The sequence below is a fragment of the Poromitra crassiceps genome (assembly GCF_964638095.1).
Source record: "Poromitra crassiceps genome assembly, chromosome: 1".
Classification (NCBI taxonomy): Eukaryota; Metazoa; Chordata; class Actinopteri; order Beryciformes; family Melamphaidae; genus Poromitra; species Poromitra crassiceps.
Genome location: NC_139623.1, coordinates 87,089,038 through 87,113,458, shown reverse-complemented (window position 1 = coordinate 87,113,458; position 24,421 = coordinate 87,089,038). Strand labels below are relative to the sequence as shown.

At 42.2% G+C, this 24,421-nt stretch overlaps 2 protein-coding genes across 2 annotated transcripts; both read left to right on the top strand.

Annotated features, from left to right (window-relative positions):
• Positions 1-4,069: 4,069 nt before the first annotated feature.
• Positions 4,070-13,239, top strand: crtam (cytotoxic and regulatory T cell molecule; the record flags this gene model as incomplete). Its single annotated transcript, XM_083636930.1, has 11 exons — positions 4,070-4,115; positions 6,638-6,778; positions 6,882-7,034; positions 7,232-7,351; positions 7,860-8,024; positions 8,805-9,002; positions 10,126-10,203; positions 10,344-10,415; positions 11,871-12,020; positions 12,215-12,301; positions 12,670-13,239. 11 exons carry the CDS (start codon positions 4,070-4,072, stop codon positions 12,852-12,854), a joined length of 1,395 nt encoding a protein of 464 aa, XP_083493056.1. The 3' UTR covers positions 12,855-13,239.
• A 1,568-nt stretch (positions 13,240-14,807) lies between these two features.
• On the top strand, positions 14,808-22,890 carry LOC310786812 (heat shock cognate 70 kDa protein). The gene is made up of 9 exons (XM_083648120.1): positions 14,808-14,922; positions 18,149-18,358; positions 19,762-19,967; positions 20,105-20,257; positions 20,673-21,228; positions 21,394-21,596; positions 21,804-22,002; positions 22,089-22,321; positions 22,405-22,890. Exons 2-9 carry the CDS (start codon positions 18,154-18,156, stop codon positions 22,615-22,617), a joined length of 1,968 nt encoding a protein of 655 aa, XP_083504246.1. The 5' UTR covers positions 14,808-14,922; positions 18,149-18,153; the 3' UTR covers positions 22,618-22,890.
• Positions 22,891-24,421: the final 1,531 nt, after the last annotated feature.

The following is a 24,421-nucleotide window of genomic DNA, read 5'->3' as shown; positions in this document are numbered from 1 at the left end:
TGAGTACTCTCCAAGGTGCTGAAACCCTGTCCACTGCAGCTGTGCATAACCCACGCCGGGTTATGAGAACTGTCCAAGGTGCCGTCACCGCGGGGCAGAATCTGCCCAAGTTTCCCCGGCGACCCGAAGGTGCAGGCGGGAGTCAGCGGCCTATAGGAGATGGAGAGCAGGTATCAGTCTGCAAATTATCTGCGATTTCATACGCCTGTTTACCGGCACATTGAACTTGTTGATCCACAGACTGTCAGTACTAAGTCTTGATTCTGCTATGCTGTCAACACCACGGATCCTCACCACTTTACCCATGTTTGACTCTTACAGTGGTAAGCGCTGTCACCTCACAGCTAGAAGGTCCTGGGTTCGATTCCCACCTGGGACGCTGTGAGCGCTGAAGGAGTGCGTGCCCGTCCGCATGTCCTCGAGTGCCCACCGGTCGTCAAAAGGGCCTTTCTGTGTGGAGTTTGCATGTTCTCCCCGTGCCCCCTGGGGGTTTCCCTCATTTAGGAACCCCACACCAAAACATGCAATATCCTTCCTTCATTTAGGAACCCCACACCAAAACATGCAATATCCTGGTCGCTGAAGTGGTGCCTCCTCTGGTCGTTCGGGGTGCCTGTTCGGAGGGAGGGGAACTCGTTGGATCCTCCCACGTGCTATGTCCTACCAGTGAAGCTTCCCCTGTCAGGTGAAAAGAAGCGGCTGGCTACTGCCCATGTCTCGGAGGAAGCATGGAGCTAGTTTCGGCTCTCCCCAGATCGGCAGAGGGTGGAGTAGCAACCAGGATAAATAAATTAAAATTAGCATTAATGGGGGATAAAACATGGGATAAAAAATCTTGGGGGAAAAAAACATATTCCTGAAACAACAAAACAGATCATTATGGCTATACTTTCTAAATAAAAAAAGTAGGCCTAACTACAATATAATATTATTTTAATTCCTCCTGAAATTCTAGGTTATATAGGTCAGTCAGCTGCACACATCCTGTAATAATATAATAGGTAGCCTATGTATATAAAATAATAACTATACAGTAGGCTATAAATTATCCCTAAATTCCTCACAAACATAAATGATGATTATTTCTCCGTCACGTACCCTGTAACAATAGAATAGGTACCCGCTATAGTTCAAGATTCAAGATTCAAGATTCAAGATTAGTTACAAACATATACGGTATAAGTTCTTTATTATTTCTCGATTGCACCCCCTTATTCCATAAATTCTAGTTTTTTGACCCTGTGTTGCTTACCCTGTAATTGCGAGGTATTCAAAAGTGTTATACCTTCAAAACTTGTCAAAATCAGACCTCATGCATAGAGGTCAAAGTCGGGTTATTATGATGAGTTTTCCTATTTCCCATTGAAAATATCCAGTGTCTGGTTTCTGTTACGTTATTATTTAATTACTATGTGAAATTACTTGGTAACTGACAGCAACTTGTCCCTTCCTTTGAGTACAAGTTCTTAGGTCTGTAGCAGAGTCAACACACAAAACACAGGTCTACTGATTTTGTGAGGATATTTATTACCTTGCATCATTCCTTTGCTAGCAGCCAACTATAAACTAAGAGCAGGGTCCTTGGCACTTATTGTGTGGTATGTGTGTATGTCCAGAGATGGGCAGTATTTTAAATACATGTATTTCAAATACGTATCTCAAATACATTTGTGTATTTTGTAATTTGTATTTGGCTGGACCGAGAAAAATAAGATGTAATTTGTATCAAGATACTTTCAGACCTTGTATTTTGTGTATTTTAAATACATAAAATACTTTTTTCTTTAATTTTATGTAATTTTATTCTCAAATTGACACATTCTTACCATTGACACAGGTTTAAACTGTGGAGGAAAGAAATGTGACATGTCACTTCTACTCTACCTCTGATTGGCTTACCCTCAGAACAAACTCAACCACAAATCAGAGGCAGAGTAGGGTGGGTCTTGACAGACTTCACATCCCTTCTTCGTCTAGTATGAAGCCTTGTATTGGTGGAAATATCCCCCGAGATAAATTACTAATATAAATTGATGATTAGATATTGCATGCACTGGCCTATCTGCAAATGAAACGGTTTACTGCATATTCAAACCAGTGTATCATATTAGAAAGACACAACTAATTATCTTCTTAATTAAAATTGGAAAAGTGGGTGGCAGTGTGTGTGTGTGGGTCATGATTGTGATGTCATCAGTGATGTCATCAGTGATGTCACTCGATCGATTGTGATGTCATCAGTGATGTCACTCGAGCAACTGATTGCCCAACTGTGATGTCACTCAGGCAGTTGTGATATCATCAGTGATGTCACTCGAGCAACTCTGATGTAGTATAAGCCGATGGTGCACATTTACACGATGGCACCAAGGTGGGTGGGCGGTGTCTGTCTGTCTGTCAGTCATGATTTTGGGAGCTTGTGGAGCCGGCGATTTCCATAACTGCAGCCATGGCACATCATCTCCAGGGATACTATGATGTCAGATATCTAGGGCTAACATGGTCAAAGTTCCAAAACTTGAGGTTAACATGTAGAAATGCTGCCTGTAAGTCAAAAGCCCTCACAGAAGGTGATAAAAGCTGAAGTGAGGGAGAAATTGGCTGTGCTGAAAAACAGCTAAAACTGAAATGAAAGAACTGTAATGTGTTAGAGGGTACACAAAGGAGAATACTGTCACAGAGGACTATGAGATGATTTACCATCTAAGGAAACCAGAAAACTTCACATTTGAGAAGCTGGAATCAGAGAATTAGGACATGGCTCAAAATGATGAATACATGATCAAAATAGGCAATGAATGTAATATTTGGCAATTAATTGATGGATTGACTAATTGTTGCAGCTCTTTATCAGTTTTTATAAAATGTATTTTTATGTATTTTCAAAATACAAAATACGTATTTGTATCTCAAATACATTTTTCAGACCAGTATTTTGTATTTGTATTGTGATACTGTACATTTTTTGAGCAAGTATTTGTAATTTGTATCAAAATACTTCATGATGTATTTTCGCCCATCTCTGTGTATGTCCATACTAACAAGATCCATACTGACATATTACTATTATTATATAAATGTACTGTCTACATGCTGTTATAATAGCAGCACGAGATGGATGAAAGGGTAAGCATGCTACATGACATTTTCAACAAATGCAGGCAAACCGAACTGAGGCTTTAACATTGTATCAAAGGGTCACACACTGTTCTTTAGCTCAGTGGTTCTCAAATAGGGGTCCGGGGACCCCCCAGGGGTCCTTGAGGGGGTTCCAGGGGGTCCCCAGCCAAAAGGGGGGTAATTTATTTGAGCTATAATTCCATCCATAAGTAACACAATGACTATTTCGGTCATGGGTTTTATACACTTTCTGTAATGAAACATCTAAAAGCATCAATCTTATCATATGGGGGACTATGGGACAAAATCCTATGAAAAGGGGGTCCGTGGTCTAATTTTTGTCAGTTTAGGGGTCCTTCATGTGAAAAAATGTTGAGAACCACTGCTTTAGCTGGTTAATTTTATTATCACTCATGTTGTTGTAATGGGTTTCAGTTTTAGTCTCCCCTGATCGTCTAAATCCTGTTTCAGATGTCTGAACAAGAATAACATACATGAGAAAACACAGAATAAGTCTGATTTCTTGGAAAATGTTTGGCATGAAAATGGTCAATGAAAATAAACCAAATATTGAATATATTTTATTCCATTAAGCATTAGGAACTTAATTGTTTGATAGGCTAAATCTCACCCTTTACTTCGTATTCTCCTCACAGCGATTATAGGCTGTATACCTATCAGGCTTTGAAGAATTCAGCACAATACACTCTTTATTTTAAATGTCAGAAATGAGTCCAATGTGACACAACACATATCAATATCATTGAAAAGCAAACCAACGCTGGGATAGGGCCTTGCATTCAGTATGTTCTCCTCCTACTTTTGTATATCACGTGAATCAAAAAGTCAGTGGAAACCACAGAGCTGTGATGTCACGGAAGGTCCCTCTCACTGTCGTACAAAAAGACAAGTGGAGGAAGTGCTGCCGAGTCTGAGCGCTGGTACTGAGATGGAACTGAAGCTGCAGCTGAGCCTCTTCACACTCCTCATAGAGGGTGAGTACTTCACTAATACTCGCTGGAATGTATTTCTGTCCATGAAAAGTATTATTTATATAGCACTGACCTCTCACAGAGCAGAGTCACAAAGTGCTTCACAGGAGTAAAATCATTCAAATAAGATCTTCAAATAGTAAGAAACAAAACATAAAAACACAGAAACACAGATACAAAAACAGGATAAGATAAATAAACAAAATAGCCTAAAGAGATGATAAACTGTATAAGAGAAGAGAGTTAATAAAGAATTAAAATGCAATCAATGAAAGTCAATTCTTTAACAAACTAGCAAGTGCCATTTATACTCTAAAACAACAGCAGTAGCGAGCACACTTCACAATTGAAGTCAGTCAAGGTGCAGGGCCAAGGTAGAAACGTACAAAAGAGAACAAAAGGCCAGCACTCAAAAAAGTCCTTTAGGTGTTTTTAATACTTAGCTTGTACAGCAGCACAATGAAGGCGTTTCAGCGGGTAGTCTTCATCAGCAAGAGGACATGGCATATCAATACAATCAAACCGGAACTACATTCAGGGGGATTGAATTTGTAGCACCTTTGAAAAGAGGAGGCGATAGGGACAGAGCTCTGCTACAGAGAGAAGCTTTCTGGATACACACACGCTACAGACTGAACATCCTAAAGGTCTCAATGAGGAGTTGTTGTTTGGTTGTTTCCTCTAGGTGCTTTTTAATTTTATTTCTATATTTTCTATCTTGTCTATTTACATTGTGTCCACTAGACCAGTGATTCCCAACCAGGGGTACGTGTACCCCTAGGGGTACTTGAGCAGCTTGCAGGGGGTACTTGGAAAGATTGGGGATTACAATTTACTTCCAAAATGCACCGCAACTAGTTCCCCCCAGCAAGTGTCAACTGTTACACTATTATGTTACTGAAATGGCTCAAAAACGTCCAGTTGATATCGCTCCAGATTCAGGTTTAGGCCGGCCTGGTGACAAAAGGAAAAAAGAGGCCAAGCCCATTTTGTATGGATTGACTTGTATGTAATCATCAACACGTATAAGTGAGGGGGTACTATTGGCATGGAAAAACAGCTCAAGGGGTACATAAGACAAAAAAGGTTGGGAACCACTGCACTAGACCCCCGTATGTATATTTATGTTTCTGCCTGTTCTCTGTGAAGGGCTATTGACAGGAAGCATATCCGGCCTTACTTAATCTAATATATAATTATTTCTATTTGTAAATTCTACTAGAAGAATTATGCTATGTACATTTTCTGTATATTCTGTATATTCTTTTCTGAAGTCCTATCTGTGTACGCTTACCATTTATACTCTGCCAACTGTTTAATTATGTTAAAATATGTTATATCTTATCTCTCAAATTCAGACACTGAAAAAACATGGTCACAAAAAGAAAAAAGAAAAAACGGAAATGTCCAAAAACCAAAACCTCAAGTCTAGATCTTCAGCAACGTTGCTGTAATGTTAACAACAATTCCGCAAAATGGAATTTCATTTCCACTGATTATAATACAATTGGCCGGCCACAGAAAGTTTCCCCAACAGTACAATTGAACACACCGCCCACACGTGTGAAAAGCCTAGCGAGCCCACCAGCACCTATATGCCCCCTCAAGTGTTTTCCAAACACCTTGTCATTCTTCTGACTTCTTCATACTTTCTTACCCCCATAGGAAGGAAAAAGCACCCAAAGCCCCTGTGACCAAACCCACAACTCAACTTCCACTTCTACTAACAGTCCCCCCACCCCCCCCTTGTACTTTCTCCTGACTTCCTGTCAGAATAACAGAGAGGTGATAGATGTGTGACAGTGAGCCGTTCCATTTTCTAGTTGTAGTGCAGCTAGAAAGTGTTTCATTTGTTTGTGTGTGTGTGTGTGTGTGTGTGTGTTTGTGTGTGACGCTGTCACACCACCTCCACACAGACACATGGAGCCCCCGTCCAACGGCACACAGGAATACATGAGTCAAACCGAGAAGTGGGTGGCTGGACTTGGGACACCGCTGGTGCGAGGGAGGGCAAACCGCTCAACTCTTTCCCTGTTTGAGTCTTCTAGATGTGACCTTTTTTTAAATTCCAATAAATTAGTGGTTCTCAAATTGGGGTCTGGGGACCCCTAGGGATCCTTGAGGGAGTTCCATGGGGGTCCTCGTCAAAAAAAGGGGGATTGTTTATTTTCACAATAATGCCATCCATAAGTAACACGACAGAATTTATTGAAGACTATTTTGGTCATGGGTTTCGTACACATTCTGTAATAAAACATCTAAAAGCCAAAATCTTATCGATGGGGGACCCTGGGACAAAATCTCATCAAATGGTCTAATTTGTGTCAGTCTAGGGGTCCTTGATGTGAAAAGGTTTGAGAACCACTGCAATAAATGACCACTCTCGCTGTTCCCCTTACATGGTCCCAGTTAATGAAAGGTACCACTCAAACGTGATGTTGTGCTCTGAACGTGACTCACTCTTCCTATTCATTCTTGCTTTAGTCAAATCCAGCGCCATAAAACGCTGCCGTTTGTCTTTGCAGCATCGCTGGCGGTGTGGCAGCGTGTGACTGTGCTGGAGGGTGCCACGCTCACCCTCACCTGCCCCATTACCAATGCTCACAGGAGCCATGTGGAGTGGAAGGACCCCAGGGGCTACGTTATGTTCTTCAATCACAATAAAGGTGAAGGTCTCCGTCCGTGCAGTATCACACCCAACACCTCCAATTCACCCGTCTCTTAGGCTAACTATCCTTTTCTCTCCCCTGCCCTGTCATTGATTTCCAGCTTTGAAGGACAGGCGCTACAGCATAGACAAGCTGTCCAAGGCAGAATTCACCGTCAGCGTGTCCAATGTCTCCTTCAAAGATGGAGGCAACTATACGTGCCGTCAGTACAACCATGGTGTGTCAGAGAAGACAGTGGAGGTGACAGTGTTAGGTGAGTATGATGCAACTGACTGGGTTGAACATCTGTAACCACAACCAAAACCCCATCTGTTGAGCGGGTTTGGTTCAGTGTGGGCTGTTTTAGTTTAGTCGACAGCCGCTGTCTACATGAACCTCAATCATCATTTGGAGGAGCACTTCTATTATATTTTAAAAACATGAGCTTTGATCTTCTTTTTGCTTTTGAAGGCCGTCCAAAAATCGAAAAGGTCGTCCATGGTGGGAAGATAGTCATCAAATGCACTGCATTCGGGAACCACTATCCTCCCAAAATCTATTGGCGCCTGGGTCACGGGATTGAAATTGCTGGTAAGTTGTGTAATAACTCAACAACTCATGCTAGCTCGAACGAATGGCAAAAACTAGATTGAGACGTGCGCCAAAGTCGGCAGCCACAAAAGATAGGACATTTCACTAACCACCCATGAACTCGAGCTTCAGCACTACAACTACTATGCCGATTTCAACCAATTGGCAAGCTTTGAAATTCCCCTCCTACAGTCGTTTGGTGAGGGTGGTCGACACCTTGAGAAGAACCTGTGAGAACATCTTCAGCTGCATTTGATCTCTAAATTGTGCTCGCCCAGTCTACAAAGCTACGATGCGGTTTCCCATTTCATGAATCAGTCACAGGAATAATAAGAGACACAATATCTCACACGCACCAATATCTATAGAGGCTATACGCCATTTCTGTGTCATGTGTATGCAATAGATTGTCTGCCATTTGCTAGTAGTCTAAAATCCCTATGGAATTATGAATGGGCTTTTGAAAAATACCATTAAGGATACTCATGATACCTTCCCCATTCCACAGCTCAGCAGCCCCCCTACCTGCTTGAGGAAGGACTAAGCACGTATGTCTCTGTGGATAGATTACATGTTCAGTCAGTGGGGAAGAAAGTCAAAGTGAAATGCCTTGTCCGACACCCGGCGCTGCACTCTGAACCTCTGATGGACTTCACCGAAATTGGACGAACTTGTGAGTACAATGTGAAATATTCACCACATGACAATGAGTAGAGAAACAAAAACAAACGCTATTTTTGGAGGGAAAACCCTGTTTGTTTTCAGGAAAGTACTTCTGCCTGCATAGTTACTGGGCAACATTTAAGAAACAAGGAAGTGTAACTGTGTCGTCACAAAACAGAGACAGTGCTGGGTTTTTTTTGCTCCGTGACACAGTTGACCATAAAAATTGACCAAACAACACTACGTGACTTCTTCTTTTATTACGTGGTAAATGGGCTGATTGATTTGTAAAAGCCCCACATCTTTTTCTGCTATAGAAACACAACATTTTCTGTGGAAACGGTCGAGACATGTGGCTACACATGATGACAAAGTCCCCCCCCCCATATTTATCATGCCTATTAGTAGACAAAGTAGATTTTCTTTTAAAATCACAAAAACCTTCATTCAACTCCCATTGATTTGATGTAAGAAAAACGAGTGCTGTGGCCTCATACTTTGACTGATTTCAAAGATTTCAATGGAATTGTGCTTAGCTCAGCTAGTACTTTAAGTGATCTAATGGAAATGATAAAATTCCAATGTGAACAATAGATGTGGTATTGGCAGGTTATTAAGAGCTGAACATATTTTAAACTTTGAGTTGAAGTCAATTATTATGGGGAAAAGCGATTCATTTCACACTATGGTCCCATTTCAGAGTTAGCCGGTTGTTTTTGACACAAAATGTGTGGAACAGACAGCATGCCATTTCTATGTATAATTGATCTGAAACTCCTCTCTATCACAGCCACAAAGTTCCCCCGGACCACCTCCACGAGTTCACCCACAACTCAGCCTCGAAGCTCAACCGAAATGCCAAGAACAACAACAAGACAACAAACAACAAACACACCAACAACCACCACCGACTGGTATGGGCCTTCATCAGAGAGCTCTGTTACCTCCACTGAACCATCCACTCGGTCACATCTCAGCAGCTTGACTAGTGAGTAAAACTGTTTTCATTCATTTGCTATTCAAGGCTTTTAGAATACATACTGTAAGAAGCAATGAGATGAGGCAGAGAAGGAGGAGGAGGGGTGCAGGGAAACATCTCCCATTAGAGAGAATTAATGTGTTCAGAAACTAAAAGAGTGAAAAACTAACTCTTTGCATGTTCTCCCCATGCCCCCTGGGGGTTTCCTTCATATAGGAACCCCTCACCAAAACAGGTGGTGCCTCCTCTGGTTGTTAGGGGCACCTGTTCGGAGGGAGGGGAACTGGTTGGAATAGCGTGAACCTCCCACGTGCTATGTCCTACCGGTGAAGCTTCCCCTGTCAGGTGAAAAGAAGCGGCTGGCTAACTGCCCATGTCTCGGAGGATACATGGAGCCAGTTTCGGCTCTCCCCAGATCGGCAGAGGGTGGAGTAGCAACCAGGATAAATAAATTAAATTAGCACTAATGGGGGATAAAAATGGGATAAAAAAAAAAAAAAAAAAAAAAAAAAAAAACGAACTCTTCACACAGTATATAGCTACATTAGCATGAAATAATGTATCCCCCCCCAATTAAAATACCCTATAATCATATAACTCACACCAGTTTGATGATGCTTACTATATAGATGTAGGCGGGTTTACCCTCTACGTACGACATGCCTGATTAGGGCCCTGCATTAAAACATATAGCCTAAAACAATATATCACACAAAAATAAGCCCCCTAAAGCCGACATAGTGCAGCTTTCACATAAGCATTAGTTCTCATACCACCAGGTCTGTTTCCTGCAGCGGAAATGGCAGAGTAGTGTGAACCTCAGGCTCCTTCAGACACTCAGGCTGTGGTTAAGGTAATAGTGAGCTAAGCTTGGAAGGTGTGATCTGGGTGGAATGCACGTCTGAGATGCCGAGCATCAAAGATCTGACACGCGAGTGGGTAAAAACTTCAATTTATAACCTCAAGGCAACAAAGCCTACACTATGCCAGAATAATGTTATTTTGTTGCCGAGTCATAAAGTTTCTGCGTAGGCAATTTAAAGTGTTAGTGTTTTTGTGCAACATATTTCCTTATGAAGTTCATTAACTGAAATGCCTTTGATCCAACCCCCCCCCTCCCCCCTCCCCAAAGATGCTTCAGAGAGCTCTGTCTTGCCAGGCTCAACCGTGACTAAGAATAACACCATCAGTAGTGTCACCACCACAGCAGGTATGGCAACTAGATACACAACGACTGTTGACAAATAGATCCTGTCTAGTGACATCTAGTGGCCACTCTCTGCACATACATCCAATACTTTATCTGAAGGCTATGCTAATCATTTGATTGCTTCTTCTTCATAATTAAAGGTGGGTCACCTGTCTCAGAGGCAACAGATGAGAACACGTCCTATAATGGGACAAAGGGAAACAGCACCAGAGGTAAATCCACACCACCAGTTTCTGCCTGGTTCTTGGGTAATTTTAGTCCTGTTGTGTGACAACAAAGAACTTGATAAGAAGTGACAGCTAATACATCGTTCCATTGCAACATCAGCGCACAACAAATCCACCATTTTGGTCTGGAGAGGAGACTACCTCTGATTGGCTGTTATGGTTCTGATGAATGTTCTGATGTTGTCCCACTGACGCAAGGAGGTGTTTTTTCAGGCCAAAATGGCAGCAGCGCTGTTGTCAAAAAAGAACAAGTGTGTCGACTCTTGCCTTCTATACTCTTTGGTGAAAACGTTAATGAGATGACTGCCCCATGCCAATATGCTCAGTGATTCTCAACCTTTTTCATATAACGACCCCTATTTAATGAGATTTTGTATCTCAAACCCAAATATTTTATTGTTAGAAATGATTTTATCCAGAGCTCCATGAGTAGGCCTATCTGTATTGTGAGTTAGTCTCACTGGCCAGCCTCCCCTCCCTACCGTGAAAGGAGTCTGGCGCCACGGAAACAGGCAATGTTGCTACACGCTGAAAACGGCAAGTTGGATTGTTGGAAACTATTTTCCAAGGGCACTGCCGCTAAGCGCCGCCCATCGCGAGGGGAGGCTGGCCAGCAAGACTAGGAGAGAGTTAACAGTGAAACTATGACTCAAATAGTCATTATTCTACATGATCTCATTGTGTTAAGTTCTTTTAAATGAAACAATTGTGAGGTTTAACAATTCATCAATTTGTTGGCGACAAGGACCCCTGGTGGTCCCCGGATCCCATGTTAAGAACCACTGTAATGGAAGTAGGACAGTGATTCTCAACCCTTTTCATATCAAGGACCACTACTTTAGTCCACATTAGGGCCATGGACCCCCATCTGATGAGATGTTGTCTCTTGGACACAAATCTGAGAATTTATTTTTATTTTTATTGTTGTTAGAAATGATTTCGCCCAGAATTGTATGACTCTCCGGTGTTATAGGTAGAGATATAACAGAAAGTATTACCAAAACAGTCCTTCCACATTATAATTGTGTTAGCTTCTTGTAAATTAAATAATGGTGAAGTTTAATAATTTATCAATTTGCTGGGGACCCCCTGGAACCCCCTCAAGGACCCCTGGTGATCCCTGGACCCCACATTGAGAACCACTGGCCTATAGGCTACAGTGGTTCTCAAACTTTTTCATTTGCTAAGATTTTGTCCCAGGGTCCCCATCTGATAAGAATTTTGCTTTTATATGTTTTATTACAGAAAGTGTATGAAACCCATGACCAAAATAGTCATACTTGCACTCCTTGTGTTACTTTGAATTGTAGTGAAAATAAATCGGAACCCCCTCAAAGACCCCTGGGTGATCCCCGGACCCCACGTTGAGACCCACTGGCACTAGGCTATGAAAATGACAAAGGTTACTGAGGTCACTGACTGTATTCTGTCCATTCCCAGGAGACTTTGATGAGACAGACAAGCAGACAGGAAGTGAAGGAAGCTCAGCATTACTGGTCTTCCTGGTGACGTGCCTGATCGTCGCTCTTCTGGTCGTGGTCATTTTCTTTGCCGTCAAACTCAGGAGAGCGCACATCCTCTGGAAGAGAGGTAAACACACACCATCTCCACAGTTAGAAGAATCCTTACTGCTGGTTTTCTTTTGGCTTCTGTTGATGTGTGTCCAGAAAAAGCGGAATAATCTCACATTAAATGGAAAGAAACATACACTTCCTTATATGGCCTAGTAGTTACTGCTTTTTAGAAATGTATAAAACAAATGATGATGGTTTTCATGGTTACAGAGAATGAAGAGTCCGAGCAGTCAGAGGAGAGCAGTAAATCGAAATCAAGCAATGAAGAGAGGCACACCCAAGGACAAAGGCGCAGAGGTGTGTGATAAAACTCTTACTATACTGTAAACCATCTAGTTTAGTTTAGATTAGTGCCAGCAGATAGGACTTATTGTATTTGAATCACATAAATGTATATTTGTCATGGTCAATCTGTGCATTTAAAACTGTGGATTTGTTGATTAAATGAATTAAACAAAATGTGTACAGCACAGCTTGAAATGGAATGCAATGGCTTGAAATGGAATGTGGTGAAATTGACAGAACAGAATTTGAAATTCTAGCTAAATCTCTGCTGCCACTAATCTCTTCCCATAAAACCAGTGTGAACCAAGCATTTCCAATAGAACCAGTGTGAACGGAGCATTTCCGCATTTAGTCATTGGTTGTGAAATCTTCTGTCACAGGGCTTTTCAACATAGGCTTCACGAAGTATGTCATTGAGGAGCCAACAGAGATAACCACAGCAACAAATACAACTGTAGCAACAGCAACTGGAAGTTTGAACAAAGAGCAAACAACATCTGAGGCTCACATCAACCCACAAACAGCTGCTTCGGCCAGCAATCACATTAAGGAGACCGAGCTGTAGCCTGTCAACTATAGATGGTTTTCACCAGAGCGCAACCCCACAGCACTTCCTTTTTCTCAGCATTCGGCAAACTGCAGAAATATTCACTTGACATCGTTACTTTTGTTTTCGCTGCTCAGCTGTATAGACGGTTTTCACGGAATGGTCAGTTAAGCACTTGAATGTTTTTTTTTCTTTTATGTCCATAGCAAACACTGCAACAGGAAGTGAGCGGGGGTTCAATTTAGAATGTTTTTGTTGTCAAGTTAAAACCGTCTATAGCATGATTTCTTTTGACTGTTTTGTAAATATGGTGTGTTGTTTACATAAAGCAAAAGCATGCGGTGTCACATTGCCTGTAAAGTACTGTATAAATTATGTTTATGTCTATCTCAATAAATTATTATTTTTTCACACAGAACATGGTTGAAAAGATTTGGGTGATTTTATTTTCTGTAGCCTATGTTTTGTGGCTTTTTTTTATACACTAGCAACTCGGCTGCTGTGTGGCCTCGCCTGCTCTATTGGCATGTGCAGCGCACAATTGCTCAACTTCGCATCACTGATGACGTCACTGTCACTGATGATGTCACAATGCCTATGATATCACTAATGATGTCACAATGCCTATGACATCATCAGTGCCTATTACATCATCAGTGATGGCATAAGGTGATTTTGGTCAATAATGATGTCACTGATGACATCACTGATGATGTCATAGATATTGTGATATCATCAGTGGGAGTGATCAACTGCTTATATTGATCAAAAAGCTTCATCCCGAATCATACACATGCTGTTTAAATAATTTGCTTAAAGTCCGCTTAAAGTGATAATTTTGGGCCTTGTCCCGACTCCCACCTGAGAACAATGGAAAAAATGTTTAAAACTACAGTAATGTTATTATTTTTTTACTTACAAACTGCCAAAAATGAGCTAACAAGATACAGCAGCGATACTTGGTGCGTCTTTTTTTTCCATCCCATTTTATCCCCCATTAGTGCTCATTTGATTTCTCAATCCTGGTTGCTACTCCATCCTCTGCCGATCTGGGGAGAGCCGAGACTGGCTCCATGCTTCCTCCGAGACATGGGCAGTCAGTCAGCCGCTTCTTTTCACCTGACAGAGGAAGTTTCACCGGTAGGACATAGCACGTGGGAGGTTCACGCTATTCCAACCAGTTCCCCTCCCTCTGAACAGGCGCCCTTAACGACCAGAGGAGGAACCACACTAGCAACCCGGATATTGCATGTTTTTGTGAAGGGGGTTCCTATATGAAGGAAACCCCCGGGAGGCACGGGGAGAACATGCAAACTCCACACAGAAGGGCCCTTTTGCCGACCCCACCCGGGCGGTGGGCACTCGAGGACATGCGGACGGGCACGCATTCCTTCGTCCCCAGGTGGGAATCGAACCCACGACCTTCGAGCTGTGAGGTGATAGTGCTTACCACTGCACCACCGTACCTCCTCATGTCTGTCTGTATATGGAGAGATTGCGGCATCTCTCGCTGTGGAGAGATGATGGCGGCATCTCTGTCTATGCGAGACCGTTTTATAACAGCTGGAGGCCTAACTTATTGTAGGCCTATGTATTTTTAAAATCAATAACATTCCTTTACATGTACTGTATTAATGTAATACATATAGTCTACAAATGTCAATTAGATGGTAATCTGCATGTGTCCCAAGGTGATCACTGGATAACAAAATTCCTCTCTGAATAAAACCTTATTGCCACAATCATGTGATATTCAAGGAGGTTTTAAGTGTTTCCTCCAGGTTTCCTCACATAGGCTACACGACGTAATTTCCTGGAAAAAACCATGCCTCCCACATGTGATTATGAAATGCATACATACATAATGAAACAGGAAGTGGGCGGGATCGTCAGCAACGCGGATGGCTCTGGATTGGTGGACTGCAGAGGAACAGCTGAAGACTCGACGCCTGATTGGCTGGTTTGCCGGCGATATTACAGGCTCCGCACTCCACTGTCCTCCTTTCTCTCACAGGCGAGGACGAGCTAGCTTCGCCGCTGCACTTATCCCCACACCACCCAAAATCATCCTCGGTTCCAATATTCGGTAAGTTCAATTTACCCTTGAGACCGATAAATAAAATATTTTAGTAAATATCATTCGAACTGTTTATCTTAATCTGAATGTCTGCTAAACATTGGAAACGTGTTTTAGATTTGATGTCCGGTGCTTGATTTATGTTAAAATTGGTATACCGGTACACTATTTTAAACTTTTAAACTGAAGAATAGGCTAAAACAACCTGCGCTTCTCTTCGTATATGTTATTGCCTTTGCGTGTACCGTGTAGCAGCCAGCAGGCCAAGCAAGGGTGGGGGGTAGCTGTAGATTAGAATGTTCTGGAACAACCAGCGTCAAGCTAGACATAATTAATTGACTTCCGGTCAGTGCCTTTCAAAATAAACCCACCATTGAAATGCCATGCATCTAATCGCAATATGTTGGTGTCTAATTCTCAACCATATAGTTCAACTACTACATATTTACTGTGCTGGTTCTTGTGCGCATTTTGATATGGTTGTCGCTGGACGCTGGTGTCTACGCAGTAACGCTTTCATGGCTTTATTGCGAAGGCTGAGTTACGCCATTTCCGGTTTTCTTGTGTGTGTTTCTCGCTTGCTTGACGCATCTCTTTGTCACATGGTCAGACCGGCGCCATTTATAGAAACATTTTGTTCTGTAATGTAGTCTGTACAAATAGCCGCAACATTGTAGCCTGGTAAACCAGCCGGTCACGTAAACTCACATTTCATCTTGTTCTACCAGACCGAACGAACGGGAACGAAATGAAATGTGAGTTCACGTGACCGTCTGGTTTACCAGGCTAGCAACATTGTGTCAATAACCGGAAATGTTTTATCACTTTTTAAGTGTCGGCAAATGTTACCCCTCGGTTTTCTCTCAAGTATAGTAACTGTATTAATTATCTTGAACAGTCTCATTCTTCACTATTCGAAGTGGGAGCATAAAGCCTACCCAGTGACTGATTTATTTGACTACCTTTTGGGTAACGTTTATATTAGGGTGGTTAGTTTACCCCATCCATTAGAGAGCATTTCCTTGACCAGTGAGTGAGAAGAAACCAGTCAGAGACAGAAACCAGCCAAAAGCTATGATTCAGAACCGAAACCAGTCAAAAGTTATGACTCAGTTCCAGTCCTTTTTTTTGTTTGTTCAAAAAAACAAGACAATCATTGTAAAAAATAAATCTAAAATGAACAGACATGACAAAACATTGACACAGATATATGAAAATAAGTAAAGCAGAACAAGACATAAATTAAATGTAAAATTAATCATAAATGAAAGATGACTATAAATGCTTGTTGGTTTTTAAGCATTGCTTAGCTCATTTTCTAGTAATACACAGATCTTTATCACATTTGGATTTGGTACACCATTATGTCACGGTGGTGTTTGCGCGTGGGGTACTTAAATGTGAATCAAATTGTATATTATCAGCTTTATTTTATGCATTCACATGTAGCTTGAGCCCTTCCTGGGTGCTGGGACAACGCAAGGCATTGTGGGTAATCATGTACTGTGGCTAATGCTAGCAGTAGCGGCTAACGCTAGTTATGTTACATGGCAGTAAAACACCACTGAATGACCAAATTGATATAACTTTTAACCATTTCGAGTAACGCGGTTTCCATACGGACCACCAGCGTTGGTTAGTTGTTTACAGGGTTCGTACGGTCATGGCAAAGCCTGGAAAATAATGGAAATTTCAATTACGGTAGTTAAATAAATCCACAGTGAACCAGAACGTTGGCTCCATAAAATGCCAGTCAGTCAACACAGCATCAGCGTGTGTGTGCGCGCGTGTGTGTCTCAAACGAAGTAATTTATTGTCACTATACCATTTAAAGAAGCAGATTGATAATCAACTTTAATAATGGTTTTTCTGCTAATTGTGTCAGCGTTTCTGCATGGCGCTCAAGGTTAGGGCTAGCCAATATTGTAACAAGATGAGACCTAGATCTAAGAAGAAAAAAAAGATATTGTGATATTGCATAGTTGTCTTTTCCTGGTTTTAAAGGCTGCAGTAAAGTGAAGTCATTTTCTGAGCTTACCAGACTGTTCTAGCTGTTCTATTTGCCTTTACCCACTTAATGTTGTTCATTATATCATTATTCACTGATGATTATTGATCAAAAATCACATTGTGTAAATATATTTTGTCCATCCACATTTTGAGTCCATATCGCCCGGCCCAATTTACAATTGAAAATCTAGCCCACTTTGTAGAAAATACAGATATATATATATATATATATATATATATATATATATATATATATATATATATCATCTTTCACCATTCAGCCTAAAAATACTGTGATATGATGTTTGGTCCATATCGCCCAGCCCTACTCAAGATCTTTGTTGTCGTCAGTGTTGGGGCTAGTAAGGTGTTTTAGTACTAAATGACCATGTTAGCTTTTCAATTATTGTCATTCGTAGTTACATTACATAGAATATTTTTACTCACTGACTTTTTCATGTATACACAGACTTTACAAATGTTTGGTCATGGAAATTTGGTTTAAAGTCATGGAAATCCATTGGTCAAAATGTGTATGAACCCTGTGTTTATAACGTGGCTATTTTTATAACGTACTCTGTCCCTGATGCACTCTGATATAACATTTTTCCTCTGCGGGGAAAAGTCATGGCGCAATTTCCGGTCTGAACACAGTTGGGAGTATAGTGAGACAAGAGGAGACGCTCTTCTGCTTCATTCCTTCTTTTTTTAATCAAGCCGAAATCTGGGTGTTTAGTCCCCCTTTAACATAGACTTGGTCAAGTGTGAGAAATACAAGGATAATCAGATGATACAGAAGCACTTGTAACCTTCCTCTGCCACCATCTAGTGTCCTAATGTGGGAAACTCTGAACCTTGTCCTTGGCTTGGCCAGAAAGGAATGGTGTTTCACAAGTCTGCAAGTCTTAGTCAGTATAAAACGGTACTGTAAAATATTATTAATTAGTTTTCGTGTCATTTTGGTGATATTATCAAATCCATTGGATTTCACTGGTGGACACAATGAAATGCCACCATCCATACTACTGATGTGATCGAATATGGATACCATTACGCTTTGGGTATGCATAAAGCTGTTAGATCTACAGCCGTAGTGATTGTAGCTGTCAAAGCAGATGGTGACTTTTAGCCTATAATGGCAAGTATGTTCTGCAACATTGTGTCACTGTTTTAAAGATGAGATTAGTCCATGAAAGTTAACCACCATGTTTTGTTTCTTCCACAGTAAACATGTCTAAGGGACCAGCCGTTGGCATTGATCTTGGGACCACCTACTCCTGTGTGGGTGTGTTCCAGCATGGCAAAGTTGAAATCATTGCCAACGACCAGGGCAACAGGACCACACCCAGCTATGTGGCCTTCACTGACTCCGAGAGGCTCATCGGAGATGCAGCAAAGAATCAGGTTGCCATGAACCCAACGAATACAGTCTTTGGTAAGTTCAAATGGTTTGCTTTCAATAATTAAAGGACAATAGTATTCTGCATGTAGTCTTGTGTCATTCTTGTGCACCCTTTCCCATTTGGAGTTCCAACTACTCAAATGCCTGAACTTAATTCAGTCTGGTATAGAGTACTGCAGGAATGTGTCCGGAAGACCTGGATGTTAGCACTTCCGTATTCTCGCTTGCCAGACTTAAGTTAAAGTCCCTGGAAACCAAAATCCACAAAAACCTTCTAACTATTAAATGTAGGGTCTTATGTGAGTAATTGTGTGCCTCAGAAAGTAGTTGACATTACTTTCAAACCTAACCCCAAAAATCGACACTTTTCTACAAGGTCTGGATTTCCATTTCCTCATTGAAGAGAGCGGTGCGCGCGGTGCTAAAATGCATGATCTTATCATGTCATAAGATTTAATCGAATCACACACACATGCTCGCGTGCACACACACACACTGAAGCGCTGTGCACTCGCAGCGGCAGATATCTCTTCCTCTCTGTCAGTAAAGGTAAAGTCCCACTGATTGTCACACAATGTGTGAAATTTGTTCTCCGCATTTGACCCATCCCCTGGGGGAGCGGTGAGCAGCAGCGTGCGCCGCGCTCGGGAATCACATGGTGATTTAACCCCCCAATTCCAACACTTTGATGCTGAGTGCCAAGCAGGGAGGCAATGGGTCCCATTTTTATAGTCTTTGGTATGACTCGGCCGGGGATCGAACTCCCGACCTCCCAGTCTCAGGGCGGACACTCAGACCACAAGGCCACTGAGCTGAGTAGGCCACTGAGTAGGCTATGCGCCGAGCAACGCGCCAACACACACACACTCCATCTCTCTTTCCTTCTCTTTCGGAGGAGACCTGCTGCAGACGGGACACGTCCACACAGTCCGCGGGAGAAAATACATTCTAAAATCTAATTGATTCTCATGACTTTTGCCATGACTGTCAAACCTAAATTTATATACTTTGCGATGTTCATCATCGTTCAAATTTGGCTGGTGGCTTATTAACATAGGTTCCTGTGATGTGATGAACTCAAAATGCTAAATAATAAAAAAATATTTTTTCCAGGGACTTTAAGGTTAAGCACCTCAAACCCCAAATGCACTCCAGTATGTTAATGATTGCACAATATGGCCGCTCAGTCAGAGGTGTTAACTCCTAATCAAAGCAAGAATGACATTAGACCCACATGAAATGCAGTGTCCTTCAGTGGCCCATTAGAGCTCCGGCTCACTGTGATGACGTTTTTCCTGCCATTCGTAGTTTCCACCAGAGGTCGAGAGACCAAAGATGGCCCAATCCTTCCTTGGATGTCTGAGTGATTTGAATAAACGTAAAGCGCTCTATAGGGGCAAGTATATTCCGTTGCTCAACAAACTGTCTTTTTACAGATGCCAAAAGACTGATTGGCCGCAGGTTTGATGATGGAGTCGTGCAGTCGGACATGAAGCACTGGCCGTTTACAGTCGTCAATGACAACACTCGCCCCAAGGTTCAAGTTGATTACAAGGGTGAGACAAAATCCTTCTACCCAGAGGAGATCTCCTCCATGGTGCTGGTGAAGATGAAGGAGATTGCTGAAGCCTACCTCGGAAAAGTAAGTTCATACGAACTTTATTTCAAAACTTGCAAATTTGTTTTTGACACGCACACACACAAAATCTTAAAAGGGGGGGGGGTGCTTTCCAAAGACAGATTAACAACAAAGTAATCAATTTTTGTAATTTCTCCCAGACTGTAAACAATGCAGTTGTTACCGTGCCCGCCTACTTCAATGATTCCCAGCGCCAGGCCACCAAGGATGCTGGCACCATCTCTGGCCTCAATGTTCTGCGTATCATCAACGAGCCAACCGCTGCTGCCATCGCCTATGGGTTGGACAAGAAGGTAATTTAAGATTGTAGTAATTGCAGTTTACTGAAAAGATTTATACTCAAAAGTGGGGTCCCCAGTAAAAAGGGGAAGAATTGATTTTCACTAATAACATCCATAAGTGACATTGACTATTGACTATTTTAATCATGGGTTTCATACCCTTTCTGTAATAAAACATCTAAAGGCAAAAATCTGATCAGATGCGGGACCCTGGTTTTAAAATCTTATAAATGTCTACTTTGTCACTTTAGGGGTCCTTGACATAAAAACAAGTTTTGAGAATCACTGCACTGAGGTCAGAAAACGGCTTTGCTCAAATCTTTTGTATAACTAATTTAGTTGCAGAAAGTAACCCCCCCCCCCCCCCCCTGCCCAAAGTGGTTTTCGAGATACGCGTAACTTAAATAAACTTCAATATTTATTTCAGGTTGGGGCTGAGAGGAACGTTCTCATCTTCGATCTTGGTGGTGGCACCTTCGATGTGTCCATCTTGACCATTGAGGATGGTATCTTTGAGGTCAAGTCCACTGCCGGAGACACCCATCTTGGTGGAGAAGATTTCGACAACCGCATGGTCAACCACTTCATCGCAGAGTTCAAACGCAAATACAAGAAGGACATCAGTGACAACAAGAGAGCTGTCCGTCGTCTGCGCACCGCTTGTGAGAGGGCAAAGCGCACCCTGTCTTCCAGCACCCAGGCCAGCATTGAGATCGACTCACTGTATGAGGGAGTTGACTTCTACACCTCAATCACCAGGGCTCGCTTTGAGGAGCTCAACGCAGACCTCTTCCGTGGTACCTTGGACCCTGTAGAGAAGTCACTCCGTGATGCCAAGATGGACAAAGGAGCAGTCCATGACATTGTCTTGGTTGGCGGCTCCACTCGTATCCCCAAGATCCAGAAGCTGCTGCAGGACTTCTTCAATGGCAAGGAGCTCAACAAAAGCATCAACCCTGATGAAGCTGTGGCGTATGGAGCTGGTAAGTGTCTGTCTTCTTTACCAAGTGCATCTATAGACCTGCTGATCACTTCGCTTAGAGAAGTTTTCAGAGAATGTATTCTGGTGAAAACATCTATAAAACAGTAAAAATCATGTAAATCTCAGCCTTCTCCTAGTCGAACCATACCCTTTTTGTTATCTACAGCTGTCCAGGCTGCCATTCTGTCCGGTGATAAGTCTGAGAATGTCCAGGACCTGCTTCTTCTGGATGTCACCCCTCTGTCCCTGGGTATCGAGACAGCTGGAGGCGTCATGACTGTCCTGATCAAACGTAACACCACCATCCCCACCAAGCAGACCCAGACCTTCACCACCTACTCTGACAACCAGCCTGGTGTGCTCATCCAGGTAAGGACATCAGTTGATTAATGGTTCCTCTCAGTATCTCGCTGTGATGATGTTTTTTCCTGCCATTCGTAGTTTCCACCAGAGGTCGTAAGACCAAAGATGGCCCAAACCTTCCTTGGATGTCTGAGCGAAGCTTCACACAACTGTAGCCACATGTTTAGAGAAATTTGAATGGTATTGCTAACATTGTGTTCGTACATCCCACAGGTTTATGAGGGTGAGCGTGCCATGACCAAAGACAACAACCTGCTGGGCAAGTTTGAGCTGACCGGCATCCCTCCTGCTCCTCGTGGTGTTCCTCAGATCGAGGTCACATTCGATATCGATGCCAATGGTATCATGAATGTGTCTGCTGTCGACAAGAGCACTGGCAAGGAGAACAAGATCACCATCACAAACGACAAGGGTGAGTTTCAGATTATCTTTGGCTGTAACATGGATATGCAGATTATTTATTCTGGAGCCATTTGTGATAGCCAAATTTGTCCCCAGGTCGTCTCAGCAAGGAGGACATTGAGCGCATGGTCCAGGAGGCAGAGAAATACAAGGCTGAGGATGACGTCCAGCGTGACAAGGTGTCTTCTAAAAACTCTCTGGAGTCTTACGCCTTCAACATGAAGTCCACCGTGGAGGATGAGAAGCTTGCTGGCAAGATCAGCGACGAGGACAAGCAGAAGATTTTGGACAAATGCAACGAGGTCATCAGCTGGCTGGACAAGAACCAGGTAAGAACTTATTGTGCATTTTTTTGTTTCATGTGACTGAATGTATTATTTCTTACTAATATATTGATTTGTTTTCTTTACAGACTGCCGAGAAGGAGGAGTATGAGCACCATCAGAAGGAGCTGGAGAAGGTGTGCAACCCCATCATCACCAAGCTGTACCAGGGTGCTGGCGGTATGCCAGGTGGTATGCCAGAGGGCATGCCCGGCGGCATGCCTGGCGGCTTCCCTGGTGCAGGCGGTGCCGCTCCCGGTGGCGGTGGATCCTCTGGCCCTACCATCGAGGAGGTCGACTAAACATTCCATGGCTTCAGAAGCTACCTCCCCTAAGAGATCTATTCGCAACACAAGTATCCCTCTCATAGCACGAGTTAAACTCAGGCTAGGGAGTGCAATTTAATAAAACCAGGGTTTACGGGATCATATTTGTATTGCATCTTTGTTTGCTACACAACAGGGAACAATGTTCTTTTTGAACAACTGAGCTGTCAATTTCACGTTATGGAAAATGTTTTATATCTGTTAATTGCCTTTCTCACTGCCTTGACAAAATAAAATCTGGTAACCCTTTGTCCGCTTTTATTGGCTTTCCTTTCCTCTGCAGAGTCTGCATTATCTTTTGTTGCACCATTATTCAGACAATAATAGTGTGTATAACTGACACCAAGTCCATGTCTACTAGTGTACATGTTTTTATATCCCATTTTCAGGCAGAGCTTCACCCTTGAATGCAGCATCATAATGTCCAAAGGGGGAATGCTGACTCAAAATGTGACAAATCTACATAAATATTATACTTGTAAAGCAGAATTCACTCAGGTCCAATTTATCAGATCTCTACAAACAATATGATCACTCAATGCACAATCTGACCCACTAAAATATATGAAATATGCTTCTGCACTGCAAGTAATTGTACGGCCGCAATGGTGTGCTATCAGTGGCTTCTTGCTTATCCTATTACTGTATACTGTTGGAACTGAAATTAGGACCTTGAGTGTAGACACCTCATGCTTTCTAATGGGCCACAAAGTCAAGTAAGAAGTGACATATATGCTATAAAATCAAATGAAACTAGTTTTTGATTTGGGGGAGATGCACAAATTATATTATGAATAAGCTGATTTAACAACATAGTGAAGTCGGACAACATTAATTTTAGACCAGTATTGTGTGATGCAGGTGCAGCTCTTAGAAAAATAGTTTTTGACTCACATTACCCTTGTTGTGCAGTTCCTATGCAGAAAGTGTGAAACGTGGAACGCTGTATAAATAATACTTTCCATAAATACTTGCGAAAATAGCATGGCCTATGTGTTGAGAATGAGATACAGGCAAATATATTTTATACCCTATCTGATGCAGGTTATCCATCAGTAGCCTGTATGGTTGGTTTGACTGACTGGCGTTTTGCTCCCTGTCGGAAATATCTAAATTACAGTACAGCACATGTTTAATGTTGAATAAATTAATTGATCATACAGGTGATGCGTAGTCTATGTTCCATTCTTCATGTTGGTGTATACCAGATAGGAGGCCCACTACCAAAAATGGCAAATCTTTCTCGCCGAGAAGAGCCTGGTGACGCGAGGTTACTCGAAAGTAGAAGCTTTTACGAGGAGTACATGAAGGCAGCACCTGTGCGTCCGCGTTTCCATGGTGGCAGTCTGAAGCCTTGACTGACAGGAATGAGATGCGTGAGTAGAATGGTGAGTAGCCGAGGAGCGGTTTACATTACAACGTTATTTGTGATTTCGGACGCTGTTTGTGCCGTTTTCATCACTCCACTACATGATAATCGATGCCAAATATGCATTTATTTGTACATGGGTTTGTTTTTAACGTGTTTGTAGCTTTGTTACGACTCACGCCTCGTTTGGTTGAATAGGCCAAAGGCTAGCTTCACGATACTTGTAGCTAACGTTTGTTCAAGGCAAGCCTATGGCGCTCTTAAAGATTAACTGCATGTTGCAACAACTTTTCCAGCTGAAAGTGGATAACCTGCTACTGTTGTAGTATACTTGAATTAAACAACTTCCTCATCAAAAGGGAATGACTATTAAAACTTTGTCCACATGCTTTTTCAAACTAATTTTTGTTT

What these genes read in the sequence shown, in the direction of transcription:
- LOC310786812 (XM_083648120.1), top strand. Translation starts at nt 18,154, where the DNA reads ATGTCTAAGGGACCAGCCGTTGGCATTGATCTTGGGACCACCTACTCC. An exon ending in CCCAACGAATACAGTCTTTG is followed by an intron (nt 18,359 to 19,761) that starts GTAAGTTCAAAT and finishes GTCTTTTTACAG; the next exon opens with ATGCCAAAAGACTGATTGGC. An exon ending in GCTGGCTGGACAAGAACCAG is followed by an intron (nt 22,322 to 22,404) that starts GTAAGAACTTAT and finishes TTTTCTTTACAG; the next exon opens with ACTGCCGAGAAGGAGGAGTA.